Source organism: Eurypyga helias, unplaced genomic scaffold (assembly GCF_000690775.1).
Source record: "Eurypyga helias isolate BGI_N326 unplaced genomic scaffold, ASM69077v1 scaffold17151, whole genome shotgun sequence".
Taxonomy (NCBI): Eukaryota; Metazoa; Chordata; class Aves; order Eurypygiformes; family Eurypygidae; genus Eurypyga; species Eurypyga helias.
The window spans coordinates 1-19,539 of NW_010230335.1; the positions used below are offsets into that span (position 1 = coordinate 1).

The 19,539-nt window shown below is 38.9% G+C and overlaps 1 protein-coding gene across 1 annotated transcript; it reads left to right on the forward strand.

Moving 5' to 3' along the window:
- Positions 1-2,892: 2,892 nt before the first annotated feature.
- LOC104505528 (biorientation of chromosomes in cell division protein 1-like 1) lies at positions 2,893-17,911 on the forward strand (the record flags this gene model as incomplete). The annotated part of the gene is made up of 12 exons (XM_010160708.1): positions 2,893-2,980; positions 3,822-3,901; positions 4,568-4,652; positions 6,203-6,276; positions 7,552-7,627; positions 7,708-7,742; positions 9,733-9,778; positions 13,311-13,345; positions 13,453-13,537; positions 13,984-14,137; positions 15,887-16,030; positions 17,224-17,911. Coding segments are annotated over 12 exons (1,011 nt in total), but the record flags the coding sequence as incomplete, so codon positions are not given.
- Between the last annotated feature and the right edge of the window lie 1,628 nt (positions 17,912-19,539).

Sequence of the window (19,539 nt, forward strand, 5' to 3'; positions counted from 1 at the left end):
AAAAAAAAATTCCCTGTTTCCTAAAACCACATTATTTTTAAGTGTGTTGCAATTCTTTGGCTTTCCTGTTTAAGCAGAAACAAACCCTACTTTGTTCCCATCTTGATGGATTTTGTGCTCCAGATGCATTACAAAGTTGTTTACAACACTACCAGATCAGAGTTAATCCTCAGTTAATGGAGTAACAAAAACTACAGTGAATTCCAAGAGGTACCAGCAATACTGCTGCATACAGAGTCCGAAGAGGTTAAAGAAGCATTTCCTCTTGTTGTATCTTAAAGTCTAAATGCTGTGAAAGGACATGCTTTAGGCTCACTTAAACATTTTTAGACATGCTTACCAAAATACCCATTTACCAAATAGAAAACAAAAGTAGGAATAAGGTGAGAGATGAGCACTGGTATAAAACTTCAGATTCCTTTTTATTTTTGGGTAGGTCAAATTCACATATCTGTTTTAATAGTGGTGTATAATCATCTAAGTTATGAGACATGCTCTGCTCACAGGAAAGAAAATGTAAACCCTGAGAATGGGTTAGAAGAATGTGGTCTTCAAGACTGCAGATCCAAAACTTGAACTAGTTTTTCTGAACTGTGAGGTTTCTTTGAAGTGCCTGAAAAACCATGCCACTTCACATCACTCAGTCACCCAGACAGACACTACTTAAAATTTAAAATAAGCAGATTGAACTAGCTGTGATAATCTTGTTCCATGTAAAATGTTTAAGAAAAATCCATTTGTTATGTAAATCATGTTGGGTATGACACACACTGAAGAATAATGCTTTGTAGCTCTTGCTGGAGAGGGTTTTTTCTTTTTCTCCCACACCACACAATAATCTCTCTTTATATATATATACATATGTACATATATACGTATAGCTCAACTTACGTAAAAGGAAGTTGTTTAAAAGACAAATGTGTGTCCTGTCACGAGTATGAACAGCAGACACAGTAGTTTAGTAGTCCAAGATTCTTTGGAATGTAAACGAATCATTGCTGTTTGAGTGGGTAGGATCAAGCTCATTTGAAACTACTTTACAAATGGAAAGATGTGCAGCTAAGCAGTATAGCTGTGGAAGAATTGTTGCTAAAATAAGTAGGTTTAAGAAATGAGCTACAAATTACATTCTTTGTAGAATAGAGTGGGTTTATTGGATCATAGGTTTATGTTCTTACTGTAGCTGAAAGGAAAACTGCCTGGAATGTTTTGTCAGCTTTTTTTTTTTAATTAAAATATTCATTCAGTGCCTCTTATGAATCAGACTTTTAAGTGTTTTGTAGACCGCTCAAAGGAGCAGCTTCTTTACGATTCTGTCTTTATGTATCTATATGAAAGGGCTTAGAAGGTGAGGGAGTTTTCTCAAAAGTGCAGAGCTCTCAGCACCTCCCATAATTCATAATTATTTTCCACATTTTTTGATACGGAAGGCTAAGACTCTGCTTTATCGGAGCCAGAGTTAAAATATGGTAGAGTCTAGCAATTATACAATTTCCGTACATGCACAGTATCAGCTACAGGTATCGTTAGTACAATTGTGCAAACTTTAGGTCTCTGGAAGCATAATGTTATAGTTGTCATCACTGTTTACTTCATCCCATGATCCGACATCTAAGGATGTGACGGATGAAATTCCGATTCATTCAAATGCTAGAACTATCTTTGAAATTTCAGGGTCATTAGTATTTCAAGGAGAACAGCCCTGTGATTGCCTGTAGTTTAGCCATAAAATAATCCTCAGTTATCCTATGCGTTAGAAATCCATATTCTCTTTTTTAAAAAAACACTGTCAGAAGATATCAGGTGCCTCATTTCCAACTTTGAAAGTAAGTTTTACATAGTTTCAGGTACTCTGGAATCCTTTCAGAGAGGTGAAGTGGGGGGGTACTGTAGTACTTTGCTCTTGCTTAGCTTTTCTAATTATTTTTTTATTATTCTTATTAGATTTGTTGCAGAGGAATATTGCTTTAGAAAGAGAAACTCTTCATGTAAGTTCATTGTTTTTACAAGTCTGCTGCGCTTTTTTTTTTTTCACTCTTGCTTTTACTTCTATTTACATTGAATATTCTCTAAAGGAAAATACTATTTTGGTACATGTGGAGCCTGTGTATATTGAGACTGTGCAGCTTGGTAGGTTCATGCCTAATTATTCTTTCAAATTTACAAGTAAATAAATCTTGTATTGTTATTCAGCAGTCTATGGCTATTTCAGGACTGTTGTTAACTGATGGAAAAGAGAAGCTTGAGTGTCCTCCACAAGGACTTTTTCTTGGGGCTTTGATCAGGACTAGAAACCTGTTCTTTTTATGCGGTCTACTGGGATTTCTTAAGAACATGGAGCTTACAAATATAAAAAGGATGACTGGGAAAGTTGCAAATGTAAAGTGTTTCTTGTGGACCAGAAACAAAACATTTAACAGAGAGAACAAGCTAAAAAAAATGTTTGTGGTTTTTAAAACTTGAGTAGTAAATGTATTTATTACTATACCGAAATGCTGTTTGGCCATGTTTCTGGTGCTAGTGAGATTCTAACTCTCTTTCTGCATATAGGAGAGTGTCCTCCTTTTAAATCCAGAAATGTTTTGGTTGAATTGTCGTGGTAAACTGCTTTTAAAGAACATAGTGGGGTGCCTAATTAAAACAGACTTTTTCACTAAAAACATCACATAGAAATTCTGAAAATACTACAAGTCAGAAGTTCTTTCATGGTGCTGTCCTGAAGAAGTAGCATTACTTGAGATGTAGGAGTAAATTGCTTTTGTAATACTGCTACTTTCCATTTCAATGCATGTTGTACTTGAAAGTAGCTAGAAGGAAAAACTTTCTTCTGTGTTTATAAACTTCATGGATAAAAGAGGTAGGGAGTTACCTTTCTGTGTATTTTATGTGTAGGTGAAAAACTTGGATACCCAGATAACTGAAGAACATAGATCTAAAGGAATACAATGTAAATCTTCAGGAACAATGGATAATGAAATATGTAAGTAATACAAAACTACATGCATTTGTGTAAAGCTTGGCTGCTGCGACACAACTGCAACTGGGCCATAGAATGTTAATTTGGGAAGCTGATCATCAGCGGAAAATCTAGGCATGTAATAGACTTTGTGAGGCTGGATGCTTCTGTTAAATTGGAAAGAACTCAGTTTTAGTGTAGCCTTTTATCTGTCTAGAAGCAAAAAGTGAGAAGGAAGTCAGTCCATTGAATGGCATAAACATTCTGAGGTTAGACAAAGTTAACTTGGAAATAAGGTGGATGTTTTGTTGATGTAATTATTATGAGACTGGCTGTATAATATCTGTTTGAGTTCTGCCTTCAACTGCTTTTGTCTTTTTAGCATCACAACAATTTAAAAACAATAGGAGAATTAATAAAAACTCTTACTTAAAAAAGAAATGTTATTCTATTGCAAAGAATTTTGATTTGATGCAGTGAGTAATTAAAAGCCATGCTGTATTCATTAGTGTCCCATGTAGCATTAACTACTTTCTTTGTCTCTGGGTGAGTTGAAGTTAAGGTTGATGTTTTATTTCTTGATGTGGTACCTGCCAAAATTCAGTTTTGAACTTAGCTTTAAAAACAAGCAAATAACCCCACCCATAACATACAAGGAACATGGGATTTTTTGCCATTGTTTTGTCTTCCCCTTTTTTGAAGAAGGGTTAGCATAACTTACTGCTAGTACTTTTGTAAATAAGATACTGCTTTTCAGAATCTTTTGGATCGCACTAGTGATGCGCTGGTGTAAAAGCAGCATCAAAATCTGACAAATGCAGAAGGTAAAGTGTTTTAACACTTGAACTGTTGTTTGTTTTTGCAGGCAACCAGCTGACTGCTCAGGATGTGAGGAAAGATGATGAACAAAGTCAGTGTTCCAAAACGAAACCTGATAACATCAAGGTATTTTCAAGAACAGTTATTTTTAATGTTCTGCAATTGTAATGCAAATAAGGTGGAAGCCTACAGTTTTATTTCTATAGCAGTTTATTTTGGGAGGCACTTTCATTATTAACTGTAAGCTACTTTTGCATTGTCTTGAATACAAAATAACTGACTGTAGAATGGTACTCACTTTTTTGGGGAGGGGGGTGTAAAAAAAAAAAAAGGCAAGGGTCAGTGTTGGTGTGCACAGCCCCTGAATCCCTTGAGGCGTGGTGGACAGATTTGCACGGTAGTTAGGTTGGAGCTTGGGATCATGTGGAGCGTTGCTGAATCCCAGCTGTCCAGTCAGTTGAGCATCTTCATGGTCATACTGATCTGAGATCTGCAAGAGGGTGTCGGACTTTACCAGAGTTTTGGGTTTGCACTGCTATCTTCTAAGTCAGAACAGGAATTCAGGACAAAATAGATGTTCTTTTTAAGAGTACATGCGGAATGTGGGGGACTATCTTACCCATTTATTTTGGTGAAGCTTTTCAGCATAATTTAAGAGACACTACAAAATCTTGATGATTAAAATAACTACTTGTATATTGGGGGGTGGGGATTTTTTTAATATAAGTAACTGACAGTGATCTTAAATTTGTAGTAAGATGCTCTTTTCTTTGTTGTTTCAAAATAATGTAGGAAGATATTTCAGGTGATAGAGCAGAAGTGTCCAAAGAAATTGATGTAAAGCATACACCTCCTAGAAGTGCTATGGAAGAAAAAGGTAATGAAACAGTCTGTTCTGGGCAATTTTCTGAGTCTATATTGAATGATGATTTCTTCCCATTTGAATGATTCTGAGAGAAATTAGGAGCTTAATCCCAGCAAATATTCCATATATGCTCTAGTTGCTGCCTGTTCTATTACTGCTATCAAAAAATGCATTAATTCTAGTTCCTTTGATGGTGTGTTGTGGTTTAGCCCCAGTCAGCAACTAAGCACCACACAGCCAGTGGCTCACCTCCCCGCTCCCATGGTGGGATGGGAAGAGAATCAGAGGAAAGGGAAACTTAGGAGTTGAGATAACAACAGTTTAATAATTGCAAGTAAATTAAATAAAACAAAGGTATTAATAATACTAATACTGCTACTAATAACAACAATAAAATTTAATGAGAATATTAACATGTAATAAAATAAAAAGGAAAAAGGGAAGAAAAAAACATTATAAAACTGCTCGCCACTGGCTGACTGACACCCAGCCAACTCCCTCAACTTATATACTGAGCATGCCATTTTATGGCATGAAATGTCCCTTTGGTCAGTTTGGGTCAGCTGTCCTGGCTGTGTCCCCTCCCTCAGCTTCTTGTAGAGAAGAAGCTGGGAGGACAGGGGAGTAAGAGAAACCGAAAGTCCGTGACTTGCTATAAACATTGCTTAACACACTATTGGGTTTAGTTGTTGCTATTGATATTCTTCTCAGCACAAATCCAAAACATAGCCTCATCGTAGCTGCTGTGAGGAAAATTAACTCTGTTTCAGCACAGGGGAGAGTAGATTTGATGTTCCTGGTGTGCTGTCACCCACCCACTCAGTTGTGCTGCTGTATGTAACTCGGGTAGGAGAGCCCATTGCAAATAAACGGGCAGATTGGAAAATAGCACCATCACAGACATGTGACAAGAAGAACTTCTCCTAACTCTGACCACAAAAAAAGAGATGTTCTTTCATGAAAAGGATTGACGTAATCACCATCCAAATCAGTCCTGTTTGTTTCTGTAGAGAAACCAATCAGGAAAAAAAAAAGCACTGTTGTAGTTGACTTATTAACTGCACTAAAATAATCAAAGGTGATGTGTCCGCAGTGTTAATATTGGCTTTGATGTAACTTCTGTCTTTGTGTGAACAAAGTGAGTATCTTCCTTAATGCTAGTTTGACCTTTCCATAGTTTTATCTCTGTGGTTAGCATGCTGACAGGTTTGAAACTGTTCTGCAATGAGGTTGTATCCTCAGCTTTCTGTTTCATGGAATATGGAGAAAATTGAATAGTGGCTTGTATTTATCTAACTATTTTACAATGGGTCACACTCTTGAGCTTTTTTCATTTTTTTCCTTAAATTAAAATACCTGTCTGTCTCATTCAGTGTTAGGGAAGCAGTCTGGCAGACCAATATGTTGTTGCTACAAGGCAAATACTGTTAATTTCTAGGGAATTTTGGGCTACAGAATGAAATAATGCTTTTGGTGTGGAGAGTGTGGCTCGTACCTTTGCCTAATAAAAGAAAGGTGTACAGTTTCTCTCTTTTTTTTTTTTTTCTTTTGTATGTGTGAAGATGAATTTACCATTGAGCTGGAAATGTCTGAAAAGGAAAAGCATGGTCTGGAATCAAATGAAAACTCTCCAGAGGTAGGTGGTCTTATGTTAACTAACTGAGATAATGCATGTTCGCACTGAAGAGAAGTACTTTGTAGTCTGTTGACAGCAGTATTAAGACTTCAGCGGAGAAATAGCAGTGAAAACATATGTACTTCGCAGCACAAGAGACTCACGTCGTTCTGTGTCACAAAGTGTAAACTCAGACCGTAAGACATCAGTGGTTGATTGCTGAAGTAGAAGTAACTCCCTACGTTTAATAGTACTTAATAAATTGTACAGAAAGACACTATGGAGTTGTATAGAAATCATGTTTTCTGAAAAACCTTTTAATTGAGATGTGGACAGTTTAGTCACTAGCAAATACGACTTGGCTTTACAAAAATCTTATCACTCAGCAGTGTTAGAACTTTGTTATCTCTTAGGCATATACTTGTGATACTCTGCAGTGGTGGTTGTAGGCAAATGTTTGAACCCTAGAGATTAAAATTGTTGCTGTCCCCTAGAAATGGACACAGTTCTCATAATACACGTTGGGTTTTGTCATTTGCTTTTTTTGCCTCTAATTTGGAAGTGGAAGAAATTTTAAAAAATAAATTGTTACTTTTCTTCACGCAAGGCTTGGGTCACTAAGATCCCTTGCAGAGGGACACCACTAGACTTCAGTGAATGCTGCATGTGGCACTTAGCCTTCTTTCCTTGTAAATAGGAGAAAGTCTATTACTGGCCATTTTGTAATCTGAACATCTGACCGTATTCGTTACTTCGAGTTCTGAATGACAACTTTAACTTCAAAGTAAGGGTCCTTTTCTTTAATAAAGGCCCTGCTAATACGGAGAATGTCAGCGATGTGTGTATTGGGATAACTAAGATACTGACTGTTGAATAGCACGTGCTCAACTCTTACAAGATGTAGTCTGTGCTATATGGTGTTGGAAAAGGGCTCAGAAGGTACAGAGCTTGGCGTTCTCATAAAACTGAAAAGGTGCGGTGGGAGATACAGGGTAAGCCAGCAGCAAGAGTTGTTGTGGGAAAGGGGGCAGAAGGCACAGTGTTCTTAAATATGCTTTGTGTCTGAGGCCAGCCACAGAGAATTTTTTATAACTGGGAGTTGTCTTGTTTCTTTTCAGCGATATCAGTAGGTTTCACAGCAGGCAGTGTGAAACCTGCCCCATCTACATTTTTAAACTGACAAGCACTACTGCTACTATCGTGTTATGAAGTTAGCAGCCATCTTTGTGTTATATTGCTCAAATGCTAGATGTCAATTACAGTAACTAAACTATTTTTATCCCTCACTTTTAATAGGAAAATCAACCTGTAATAGTGAAGCGGAAAAGGGGAAGGCCTCGTAAATACCCTCTTGAAGCTGTACAGCCTGGTGGTAAGTTGTTCATAATACCTGTGTGGGAAAACGAGGAAAATAGTGACATTCAAGTTCTGAATTCATATTTCTTCCCTCAGGTGGGGAGTCAAAAGCTGATATGAGCACTGGGAATGTAAGTGCCTTTATTTTGTTTGGGTGCGGTTAAACACGGTAACAAGCCGTTTATCTGTTTAACAGTTAACAGTATTTCAGAAACATCTTACGAAGAACTTGATAATTGAGTTCAGTCTAAGCAAACAAAAACTATTAGTAATATCTACTAATATAATTCAACTTTGTAAGCAAAATATATCTTTAAGTCTGAAAACAGCAAATAACCCAACAGGATCAAACTTTGTACAACATAATCTAAGCGTTACGTGGGGTAGCAAACACTTTTACTTAGGGTGAAATTCTGATTGTGTGCACACATCTCTTAATTGATGCTGAGAGTAATTTTGGCCTGAAGTTCAAGGGTGACTTTGTTTCAAAAACTTGGGATTTTGGTCTTTTTTCACCACTGAACGTGTCATAATAATTGCTGATGGTAACTCTTGTGTAATGCAGTTGTATTACCCGTATTACAATGTCTACAGTTCATTCTAAAGGTAGACATATGCTGGTTAGTAACTGAAGAGATCTTTTAAAGCTCAGGAGTATATTCATTTCTTAACCCACGTGACATATGTTCACTGCTAAAACAGTATTCTGTTGGGAGGGTTTCTGTACCGCAGTGGGATTCCAGCACAGCATAGTAATGGATCAGGCATATTTGTGGAGTATGACTAGTTGGATTTAATCTGTTGGAAGACTCCTCTGTTGGAAATTCCTGTATGTCAGAATCCAAGTTACTGCATAGAAAAGAGGCGATTTTAAAAGCAAAGCTGCATTGAAACTCATGTTTTCTGCCTGCTGGCCTGGTGATGCACCAGCTGGCATGAGTGTCAGAAGTTTTGGGAGTTTACCTAGGCTGTAGGTAGCAGGAATTCTCGACCCTGCCTGTTCTGCCTGTAACACTGCAGGGACAGCCCTTTGAATCCTGTCCCCTCTACAAGCCTGGTGGAGTTTTGTTTCAGAATTCCTAATCTTTCCTAAGCATTTTTTCCCCCAGTATTAATTCGATGAAATGTAAATTGAATGGGTGTGGGTTTTGGTGTTCAGGGTTTTTGGGGGTTGTTTTTGTGGTTTTGTTGTTGGGGTGGGGTTTGGTTTAGTTGTGGGGTTTTGGTTTGTTTGGTTTTGGGTTTTCTTGGGTTTGGGGGTGGTTTTTTGTTTGTTTGGTGGGGGGTTTTGTTTGGTTGGTTGGTTTGTTTTGGTTTTTTTCCAAATAAGAATTAAAATCAGTTTCTAAATCCCCTTCAAAATTAGGGGGGGATTAATTAGAAATACCTTGACATCCTCAGTACTGGAACAAAATCATCTTGTTCTAGTTCAATTATTTTGAAGGTCTTGTACCTCTTAGTGATGACTGATCAGAGTGTCAGTCAGTCCCAGGCTGGCTCCAGGAGGAGCCATACCTGTCTTCATCTGAGTTAATGGTCCTGTACAGTGAGGTACTGTCTTTACATGGCAGTTTCCCCTGCGCTGCTTTGAGAACATGCTGCTGCCTCGAAGCATTGGCATCCTAGTGTCATTGTTCAGTGATGAAAGCATCTGGGTGTTTTTGACAGTCATCGTAGGAGATTACATAATTATACATAGCTCGTTCTGCATTGTGGGTGAATATAAAATTCTGTTGATTTATAATTCTGTGTATTTGTGATTACATAAAGTGACTGCACTAAACTTTTCTTGCATTGTTGATATTTAAGTTTTCAAAAGTCTATTTAACTGAAACTGCTTTTAACTTCTGTCTTTTATTGCAATGGCTTTAGTGTCAATCGTGTTACTGAAACTGCTATGACTTTGTTTGTGGGCCGATTTGACCCCTTTCAAATTTTTATCATGAATGGGCAAACTGTTATGTTAAACTCTGTACAAACTTTCTGTATGCTCCTCAGAATGTTCATGTTTTCTAGATTTGCAGATATATTCTATGAATGGGAGCAAGTTTCTGTGCTTATGTAATACCACCCTGGATTTTTCTGACTTTAATTAAAACACCCACTTTTTTTTTATTTCAGCTGCAGTTTCCTATCTTTGCGAGTAGAGGAAAAACACCTCAAACAGGTAAGCAAATTAGATCTTCTTTAACAAATGAAATGGAAGATGGAAGAAATAGAAGAGGTTTTTCAAGAAAATCACATGGGTCCTTCCTAAATACCATCTCTGGCAGTCAGTATTATCAGTGTGTGAAAACATCTGAGTAAACAGAACAGCGAAGACTTGTCCCTCATTCCTACTGAGTTTTTAATGTTAAAAAAGAGCAGCGTGATAAGAATTTGCTTCAAAGATGCAGCAGGATTGTTAAGTGCTGAATAATGCACTGCAGAATATACAAAATAGTTTGGGTGGTAGGCACATGGCAGAGCTTCAGAGATGGGTGGGTACCCCATCAGACTGGTTCTTAGTGTCTGTTCTCCATTTCTGCTTATTTTCTATTATACAGCAGCTATCAATCACACTTATTACAGTAATTTTTTTAAAATACATGTAGGAAAAATACTCAATTTTTCTTCAGATAATTGGATTATCTGTGAAAATGTGTTTAAAGAGCATAGTGGTAGCATGAGGGGATATGTCTTTCCCCTTTCACAACTGCTGTAAGGTCTTGAGGAAGTGATTGCTTAACTTTACTCAAAAATATACTTTCAGTGCTTAAATGTAAAGTCAAATAAAGTGAGATACTTGTCTATTTCTTTTTCCTGTTCAAATATCTGTGACCTGTAAGAGGTCAGACTTTGAATTTTAGATGGTTTAGTTAATTTTTCACGTGTGTGGAGGCTGAACGACATCTGTTGTTTAAATGTGTCTTTTTCATTATGGCCATTCATAGAATAGACTTTGAAATGCAGTCAGGAAGCAGATGAACCTGAAAGGCAGATTAAAAAATGGTTTGTAAACAAATACAAACATTCATGCCGCAAATGTGGGAAAACGAGTCTTCAAAACAGATCTTCTGGAGTTTCCAAAACTTTGGGTTTCTACAGAGATATTAATCTGGCTGCACTGCATGTATGGACTATTTCCTATTTTCTCCTCATTTGTTAAAACGGCAGTTTTAATCCATATGCTTCGGAATTGTGTCTGGGAGGGTTAGCTGGTTGTGTGGTACTTGATTTCTCTCAGCTGCAAGGAAAACAGATAAGAATGCGAGAAGGGTGTTAAAAGTGCCTTCTGGTTTGCTTTTCATTCAAAAAACCAGACACTTAACAGGTAATTTGCTGTGTTAAGTAACATTTAGTTTTCCAGGTAAAAAGCGGCTGATGTCACAGTGGTACTGCAGAGAGAGGATACTTCATCCACTTAACACAGTTAAACTTCTCATCATATGTTAGCATCCATATGAGAAAAGGAGTTGAAAACACCTGGCAGTGGAAAGAAAACAGTGGAATGCCCCTGCGCAGTTCACTTGTTCTAGTAATTTTGGGCTGTTCTGCACAAGGGTTTGGGATGGGGACAGACTTCCCTGTAGCGTGGGAAGCAGAGAATTTCCTGTCAGTCGGTGCAACTCCTACAGTTCAGAGACAGCTGGTTTCTGAGGGCAGCATCCTCCCATAATACTGACACTGCACTGAAACAAATTATTCCACACCAATCAGCGGTTGCTGCTGTAACCTCGTGTTTAAGGTTTTTTAAATATTATAGCTTATTATTTTTCTACGTATCTTGAGGCAAAAGTACTATACTTTCACGTCCTAAAGAGAGGGTTGTGTCTGTTAAGAAAGGCATTTCTTGTACTTACATGGAGTATTTGTCAATCAAAAATCATTTTGCTACAAATTTGCCGAAACATACCAGAATTGGAAGTGAACACAACAGAGCTAATAAATGTTGGCCATACGTTAGATGTGCTGTGGTGGGTTGACCCTGGCTGGAGGCAGCTGGCCACCAAGCTGCTCTATCACTCGCCTCCTCAGCTGGACCAGGGAGAGTCACAGTTCCTGCCAGCAAACTGGCTTCAGCCTGGGCTCCTCTCTCCACGGGGCCACAGCTCCTGCCAGGAGCCTGCTCCAGCGTGGGCTGCCCACGGGGTCACACCCTCCTTCGGGCATCCCCCTGCTCTGGCGTGGGATCCGCACGGGGCTGCAGGTGGGTCTCTGCTCCCCCGTGACCCTCCGTGGCTGCAGGGGACAGCCGGCCTCCCCATGGGCTGCACCACGGGGCGCCCGGAAAAAAACCGTGGCGCCCCCCCGGCCCTGCCAGTGAATCTCTCACATCTTGCTCGCTCTCTGTCTGCAAAGATCCCTCTTCTTCTGTCATTTTTTCCCCTTCTTAACATGTTTATCCCAGAGGCATTATGACTGCGATTGGCTCGGCCTTGGCCAGCGGTGGGTCCATCTTGGAGCCGGCTAACACGGGGAGGCTTCTAGCAGCTTCTCGCAGAAGCCACCCCTGTAGTCCCCTGGCTACCAAAACTGCCACGCAAACCCAATACGCTTAACTTTGTGTAAAATACTTAAAGCAGTGGACAGTCCTATGTTTTATTGCATTTCTTCATTGAATAGTTAAACATCTTTGCATTTTATTTCATTTGCTGTTGTGTAAAAGTTTTTCTGTGTAACCGTAACGAAGGAACTCCAGAAAACTTGTATGTGAATTTTAGAATATGTTTGTGTTCTTTGAGATCTAGTTTTTATCTGTTGCATTGATACTCTTCTGTTTGTTCTATCAGTCTTATCAGTGATGAGTTGAGAGTTTGTGTTGTCTCTTATGTAGCTTTCAGAACACAAAAATAGGCAGCAGTTTTATGACAGGGGGGAAAAAGATATAAAAACTTGCTTTTGTTTAGCAATACAAGACGAGAAGCAACCTAAGGATTTTTGTCCTTGCAGTTTTGCAGATAATGACATTTGACAACGCTGAAAAGCTTTGTCAAATAATCATTGTTACCATCGAGTGAGTCAGGGTAGAAGTGGTAAGCATCTACCACAGAGAGAGACCAGGTTGAGACATGGGTCACATGGTTACAAATGTATTTTAACGTGCCTAGACCAGCGTGTAAGAAGTACTGAACTGAAGGTAAGAAGTACTTCAATGGAGGAAGTCATGTAACTTGCATACCAGGTACTAGACTGGTTTTAAATATTGTCTTTTTGAGCTTCTTGGTGCTTTGCCATGGGCATGCAGTTAAGCACTAGAACAGATTGCCTGGAGGGAACGTGTTCTTGGAGACTTTCAAAATTGGATTAAAGATGATCTCGAGCAGCGTGATAAGATTGATTAATTTAGCCATGCTTTGAACAGGAGGTTGGGCTACGCGACCTCCAGAGGCCCCTACCAAGCTAGATTTTTCTGGGATTCTGTAATTGGTTGACAGTAGTTAAAAGGGGTAAGTAACTTCTGCTTTTCTGTTTAGAAAAAAAAAAAAAACCACATTTGCAGCAAAGCAATAACTAACGTCAGTTAAAAAAACATTCATTGTCCCAGTCTCTGTGTATAAGAAAATACAACAAAGTCGTATTCTAAATTAGATAGAGACTTTAAAAGTTTTCTGAGCTGTGGTGTTTATGCAGAGCTGACAGAGTTTGAAAGAACTCCTTTTTAAACTGATTGGCAAAAGGTTTGAAGTTCAGGATTAAGTTTTGTCCTTTCTTTTTAGGTACAGACGTATCTAATAAGAAAGAAACAACAAATGTAAGTGCAACCATTTTAATTTGTAAGTTTATATGTAATGAAAAATGTCTGTATTCTGATTAAATTAAATTGTTCTTGCCTTACTCGCTTCTGTTTTATTTTTTCAGGAGGATGAAGCTGAGAAAGCAGAAATGATTGTGCGTAAAAGGGGAAGAAAGCCAGGGCGTTCTCTGGGTCCATCAGAAGAAACTGGTAAAAACATGAAACTGTGCTACTCCTCACAGAATGAGAAGACATTACTGTGCCTTTCTGTTTACCAATAGCAACAAGATAAGCTTTATTCAATTTTCCTTTCTTCAGGAAAAATCATTGAGTTACAGCTCGTGTAAATATTATGTAAATATGTGTAAATTGCTGTAATCTTATGTCAGAATTGCTACATCCCAGATGCTTCTATAGAGCCTCATGAATTTTCTATGAATTCTGGCTATGAGCTGCATAAGTAAACTGTTGTGAATGTGTTAGCAAGATTGAGTCAAACAAGTGTGAATTAAAAACGTTGAAGCATAAAGGAAATGGAAAATTACTTACTTAAAATGGGATTTGTGAATAGAATACCTTTTCTAAACTAAGTGTCCATATCCTTTTGGAGGGCTTTTGGAAAATTATAGCACATGTGTAAAATTTTACATGGGCAGAAACACTGGAGCCAGAGAGAAAACGTCGGAAATTAACGTCTTCTGAAGATGAACTGAAAGAGACAGAGGAGGGTGAGGAAGATGATGTTGAGGAAGATGATGAAGCGCATTCTGGGGCCACAACTAGATCAGCCACAAGATTAGAGGCTCAAAGGTAACTGTGTGTAGAGACACCGACAGCAGGTTTTATTTACCCGGTTCTCAGTTGTTGTGGGGTTTTTTTGTTGTTGCTTGTTCTTTTTCTTTCTTTTTTGGGTTTTGTTTTGTTTAGAGAGGGGAGGGTTTAAATTGACGAGAGCTTCCCAACTAATTTTGGTTCTGACTGTAGTACCACTCTTCTGGGGTTGAAGAGACAAAAGGGGAGGTAGGGAAACTGTTAGGGTGTCAAAAGATATACTTGAATATGTCAGAAGGTAAGAACTGATCCTGTTGGCAGTCTTCATCCTAGTGGTGTCTCAGAAGGTGGGTCTAAGGTCACGTAATTCTGATGAGTAAAAAGGGACGTCTGACTTGACTGTGCAATTCACCATTTGATATTTGCAGTTGGAATAAGGTGAAAGTACAGTTTCCCATGTCTCTTATCTTTTCCCGAGTATCATCCAAGTTAAACTCAAGGATCCGCAGCACTGGAGGATTTAATTTCTAGTGTGGTGATGTGCAAGCTCCGAAGGCAATCTTCCTGGAAGAGACTAGTATGGTAGAAAGAGTTGTGTTTTCAAGAAACCGTTTTTCATCTCCCTTAGCGTAGGTCTGCCTTCTTGTAGGGAAACTGAATTATAGCAAAGCTCATTCTCTTGGCTTTGTTGTGGAAGCAAAGAGAGAGGTATCAGCTTTGGGAAGTTTTAATTTATATTGCTGCCTTCCAGAACAGAAATGGAGTCCAGGCTTTGTTTTTATGTTCATGTTGAGATTTCTGTAAACTTACTGCATTTGCTTCATTCCGAAGGATGTCATGTTGCATGTTAGCCCTTGGGACTTACTGGAAGCACTGCTCATAGTACGCTCTTGAATATGTGGTTTCAGAGCTGAATCAGAAAGCAGTTGTGTAGTCTTCATTTAAATAAAAACTGCCACATCTACCACTACCACTCCGCCAACAGCTCTGCTTTGGCAAAGGCAAAGGGGCTCCCTTCAGTCTCACGTAATCGTTAGCTCTAAAATGGTAATAAAAGTTTAGATATTAGTGTTTGCATTCTGACTGCTTGTGGAAACATCTGCTTTTTTATAGATGTGTGTTTCGTGTCTCAGATTTCCAATGCTGACCTTCTTGCTCTGACTGAAACAGAGCAGCTCTATCTTAAGGTGCTGCAAACAGTCGTCATCTTTGAAGTAGCGTTTGGGAGTAATTCTGTGGAAGGGGCTGCTTCTTCATCTTCAGCGTTGCGGGATTATCGTTCTGTTCTGACTTAAGTAACCTGTTTTCCAAACTGTGAAGTTGATTGCCAGTAACCAGATTCTCATGTTTCTGAACTGGTGGATGCTGAAGCTAGGATGAGTTCTATCTTTGCACCAGATAAGCACATTCTCTTTTCTTCTGCAGCCTCTTCACCTCTGCTGCTTTTGTTTCTCTGCTGATAGCACAAGCTATTTTTTTTTTAAACATGGACACTTACGTGCCAGAATTATTGCAGATTTGTAACTGGGATTTTTATTTCATACGTACTATATATTGTCAGTAAAGTAGTGTTCTGATTCTGCATTTGATATGAAAATACATAGTTTGGAATTGCAGTTTGTGTCTTGAAGCATGCAAATGTGTCTTTTCACTGTTTCTTTTGGCAACTTTGATTTACTTGTTGCGAATACTGTGCGCTTTTAATTTTCTGCACTTGGAACACAAGAAGAAAGCAACTTGGGGAAAGTATTTTGTTATACATACATTCATCATTCTTTTGTATTACAGAAAGCAGCCCAGCAAGCCAACCACACGTGCAACTTCTAAAGGCAGCAGTCCAAGTTCAGTTTCTCCTAGAAAACGACAGAACCTAGCAGCAAAAAAAAGATCTCCAAGTGATACAAAAATTAATAAATCTCCTCCACTGACACAGTAAGTATTAAAGTTGAATCCACTTCTGCTGGTTGTTTTGGAAGCCCCTACACTGATCCTTTCCTTCTATGTAATACAGGGCTTCAAAATCTGAACAGCAGTCTAGTTTTGCTCTGTTCTGTTCTCTTGTGATATATAAAAGCTTTTAAAGGGTTTTCTTCTGTTCAGGGTGGTTGGGGTTTTTCCCTTCCTTTCTTTACCATTTACAATACTAGAATTTTTTCTTTCCATCCTTAGAAACCCCTCGGGAGAATCTGAAAATGCTGTTAGGCGGTACCTTAACTCGAGCTGTGGCTCTTTGAGTCGGGGAAAGAGCAGCTGTAGTAAGGTTAAAGCAACACATGATGATGTGATTCTGATGCTTCAGAGATCTTTCTGAGATCAGCTGATGAAAGAGGAGAAACTCTGAGAGTCCTTACGTTGAGTTTTGAAAATATTTCCCTTTCCCTCCTTTCCTGGCACTTTTTAACTTTTAAAGTTGAGCTCACCGTGTAAAATCCCACGGGAGTAAAAAACGTGATGCACAGTTGCTAGTCATCTTGTAGCTCACCTGTAAAATGGGTAATATGGCAAACACCTTGAGTTGCCATCCACTCCGAAATGTGGCGATGTCTTCAAACCAAACCTCGGGAGGTCATGTATCGTGCACAGATCAGCTGTCACAGTTCACCTCGTGTGAATGACTTGGCGTGGTTATGAATGGCCGGGAGTTTAAGCCACACTTAGAGTTGTGGTGGGCTTATGTGTGGATGCTAAACTAGAGAGCAGGGTGCGTGATGTCTGCCCTTTACTTCCTCTGGTGTGGGTGAGACTTAAGGCACTGTTGCTGCTCTTCTGTCTTGGTGAGACAGGGTACAAGATCATGTAGTTTGTAACAAACTACAAGTCTTTCCAAAAGAAAGAGGACGAAGGAGGAGAGCTCTGGACCCAGTCCTGCCTGTGGAGCACTCTCCAACACGCAGAATTAGTACGCAGTGCCCTGTTAAGATGCGATGGGAGTGCACAAGGCCTCCCTGTGCTCTGTGCTGGTATATAATGTTTTCGTAGTAAGGTTTTAAAGAATATGCCCTGGTAGATATATTCTTCAGAGGTGGACAGTTCAGTTCCATCCTCTAAACAGGATAGTGCCTGACCAGCCTTTTTGTTTTAGAGGTCCTGCCGATGTTAAAACACCTATTAATAATGCTTTTCAGGTTAAAGGTGCAGTCTGCCAAGCGTAAAAGAGAAGACAGCCCAACAGTGGTACGGAGAAAAGGCCAGCTGAAAACGGAGGAGACGCCACTGAAGAAAATGAAGCGATAATGTTTACCAGCTAGTACTGTTCTTGGAAGAATCAAAAGAAGAAAAAATAAAAAAATCTGTGCTTCTATTTTTTTTAAAGCAAAGGGATTTGCACGTGCTTGTTTCAGAGCTCTAAGTTAATCAATGCAGTACTTTTAAGTTACCTTTTAAACAGCTTTATAAACTATTGTTTATACAGAATATTATGTACATTTATTTCAGATGAAAAAAAATAAGTTTACTTTGTATCTGAATGAAAAACAAAGTAGTTATATATTTTATCACTGACCTGGAAAGTTGGGATTTCCCAATGTGACATGCTAATGCAGATGCTTCCAACCCATGAGGCACCCTCGGGCCTACTAATACACGTGTACATAAACTTGTAAAAATAGGTTGTATTTTACTCTGTGTATGAATCTAATCAATGATGGACATTTTATTTATTATATGGAAAGCATTGGTCTGTAAACTTTAGTATATACCTTAGGTTTTTTTAATTATATATTTTACATTCTATGCAGATGTCGGTAGGAAACGTCCCCTCCGCTCCCCCAGAGCTGTCTAAAGTCTGAAGTTCTCTAAAACACGCTCAGACGGTTGGCGAAGTGTTTTTCTCGCATGCGTTGAAGTAGCTTAGCATAGTGAAAGGGACTTGGCTCCTTCCTGTTCACGTTTGTGACAAAGTATAAAATTTAAAATGTAATCTTCCTAGATTATATTTTCACTCATGAATTTACCACCGACCTCAAGAAATCAAATGGTATTCGGTCGGATTTACTCACAGTCAGCCAACGCTACCCTGAAAGGAAGCAGTTTTATTTTGCAACTAAATACCTGTTCTTTCAGTATTTGTCTTTTTCAGCAAAGAGGGACCCATTGAAATGAAATGTCACTTCTAACTCTAGAGCTTCAGCATTTTATGTTACATTTTATACACAGGTATTAAAAATAGAACCTGGTATTATTGCCAGAATCTTTTTTTAATGTATATTAACTCTGGTGAGAGCAAATGTTCAAGTGAAGTTGTATATAAAGCTGAACTTTTCTTATGATCAAATGTGTCTCTTGTTATGATGTGATGAGTTGCCAAACAATCTGAGATTATTTTAAGTGTTCTGTTGATATTCTGGTTTATAATTAAAAAGGATTCGGGGGGGGGTTGGAATTTTACTTTTTTTATCTTTTTTTTTTCCTCTTTTTCTTTTGTGAGTTTTTTTGAACTTGTAAGGCAGATGTTTCAGTCAGATATTCTGCTTGGTTTCTTACTGAGATTTTTATATAAAAATTATAAAATGTTTGTCAAAAATCTGAGTCGCCATATTTTATTACCCTTTAACTGTGTTGCTGTGGAACTTGTTTGTACAGATGTGTTTGGCTGGAGCCATATTTATAAGCTTTACCTGATCAGTGTCTTTTTAAATGTTTACAGGTGCTTACATTGGAGGTGGATAAACAGTAGCGAACGGGCGTAACCCTTCACCAGGCTTCGCGCACTAAAAGCAGGTGCATGCATAATTTATCTCTCCTAAGCAAAGGAGTCTAAAAAAAGAAAACCCCTTTTGCTCTGAACATGAACTCCGTTGGGTTTCCACCTTAACTTTGCTGCCACACCAATTGCATGCCTCGCTGACGTGCTGCTGATACGTGCCTGCGTGCTGGTAACACTGATGTTTACTCAGCTCCTCATAGACAGCTGTGGGGTAGGTTGAATCTTTCCCCCCTTTTCCTTTTTCTTCCCCTTTTCCTCCTGTGCTCTCCATAGACCAAAATGGTGGGTTTTCTTCTCAGCCTTTGTTCTGTAAGTCAAAGCTTTCTAGACTCCTGATTGCATTTGGAGTCCTTCCCTGCATCTGTTTTGTTCCCCAACACCTGAATTCCGTAGTAAGATTCCTAAGGAAGCCCCCCACCGCACTGTACACGATTATAGTTTAATCTTCTCTCTTCTTGCTGGTAGTACCTCTCCTGCCACAGCACAGTTCGTATTTGCCCGTTTCACAGGCATCCCCTCTCCTGATGGATTACAATGGACAGAGCTCCTGCTCCATAGTGTCAGATCCTCCTGACTGTCTGTTGTCTAGTGGCCTCAGTAAATACAGCCCTGGAGATCCATGCCAGTCTCTCAGGGAGAAGGTGGTCTTACCGTCCTTCCCCGTGGTGATGGATAACATTTTGACAAGAGGATTTTCCTATGGGATCTATCTCTCTGATCATTCCTTAAATTACTC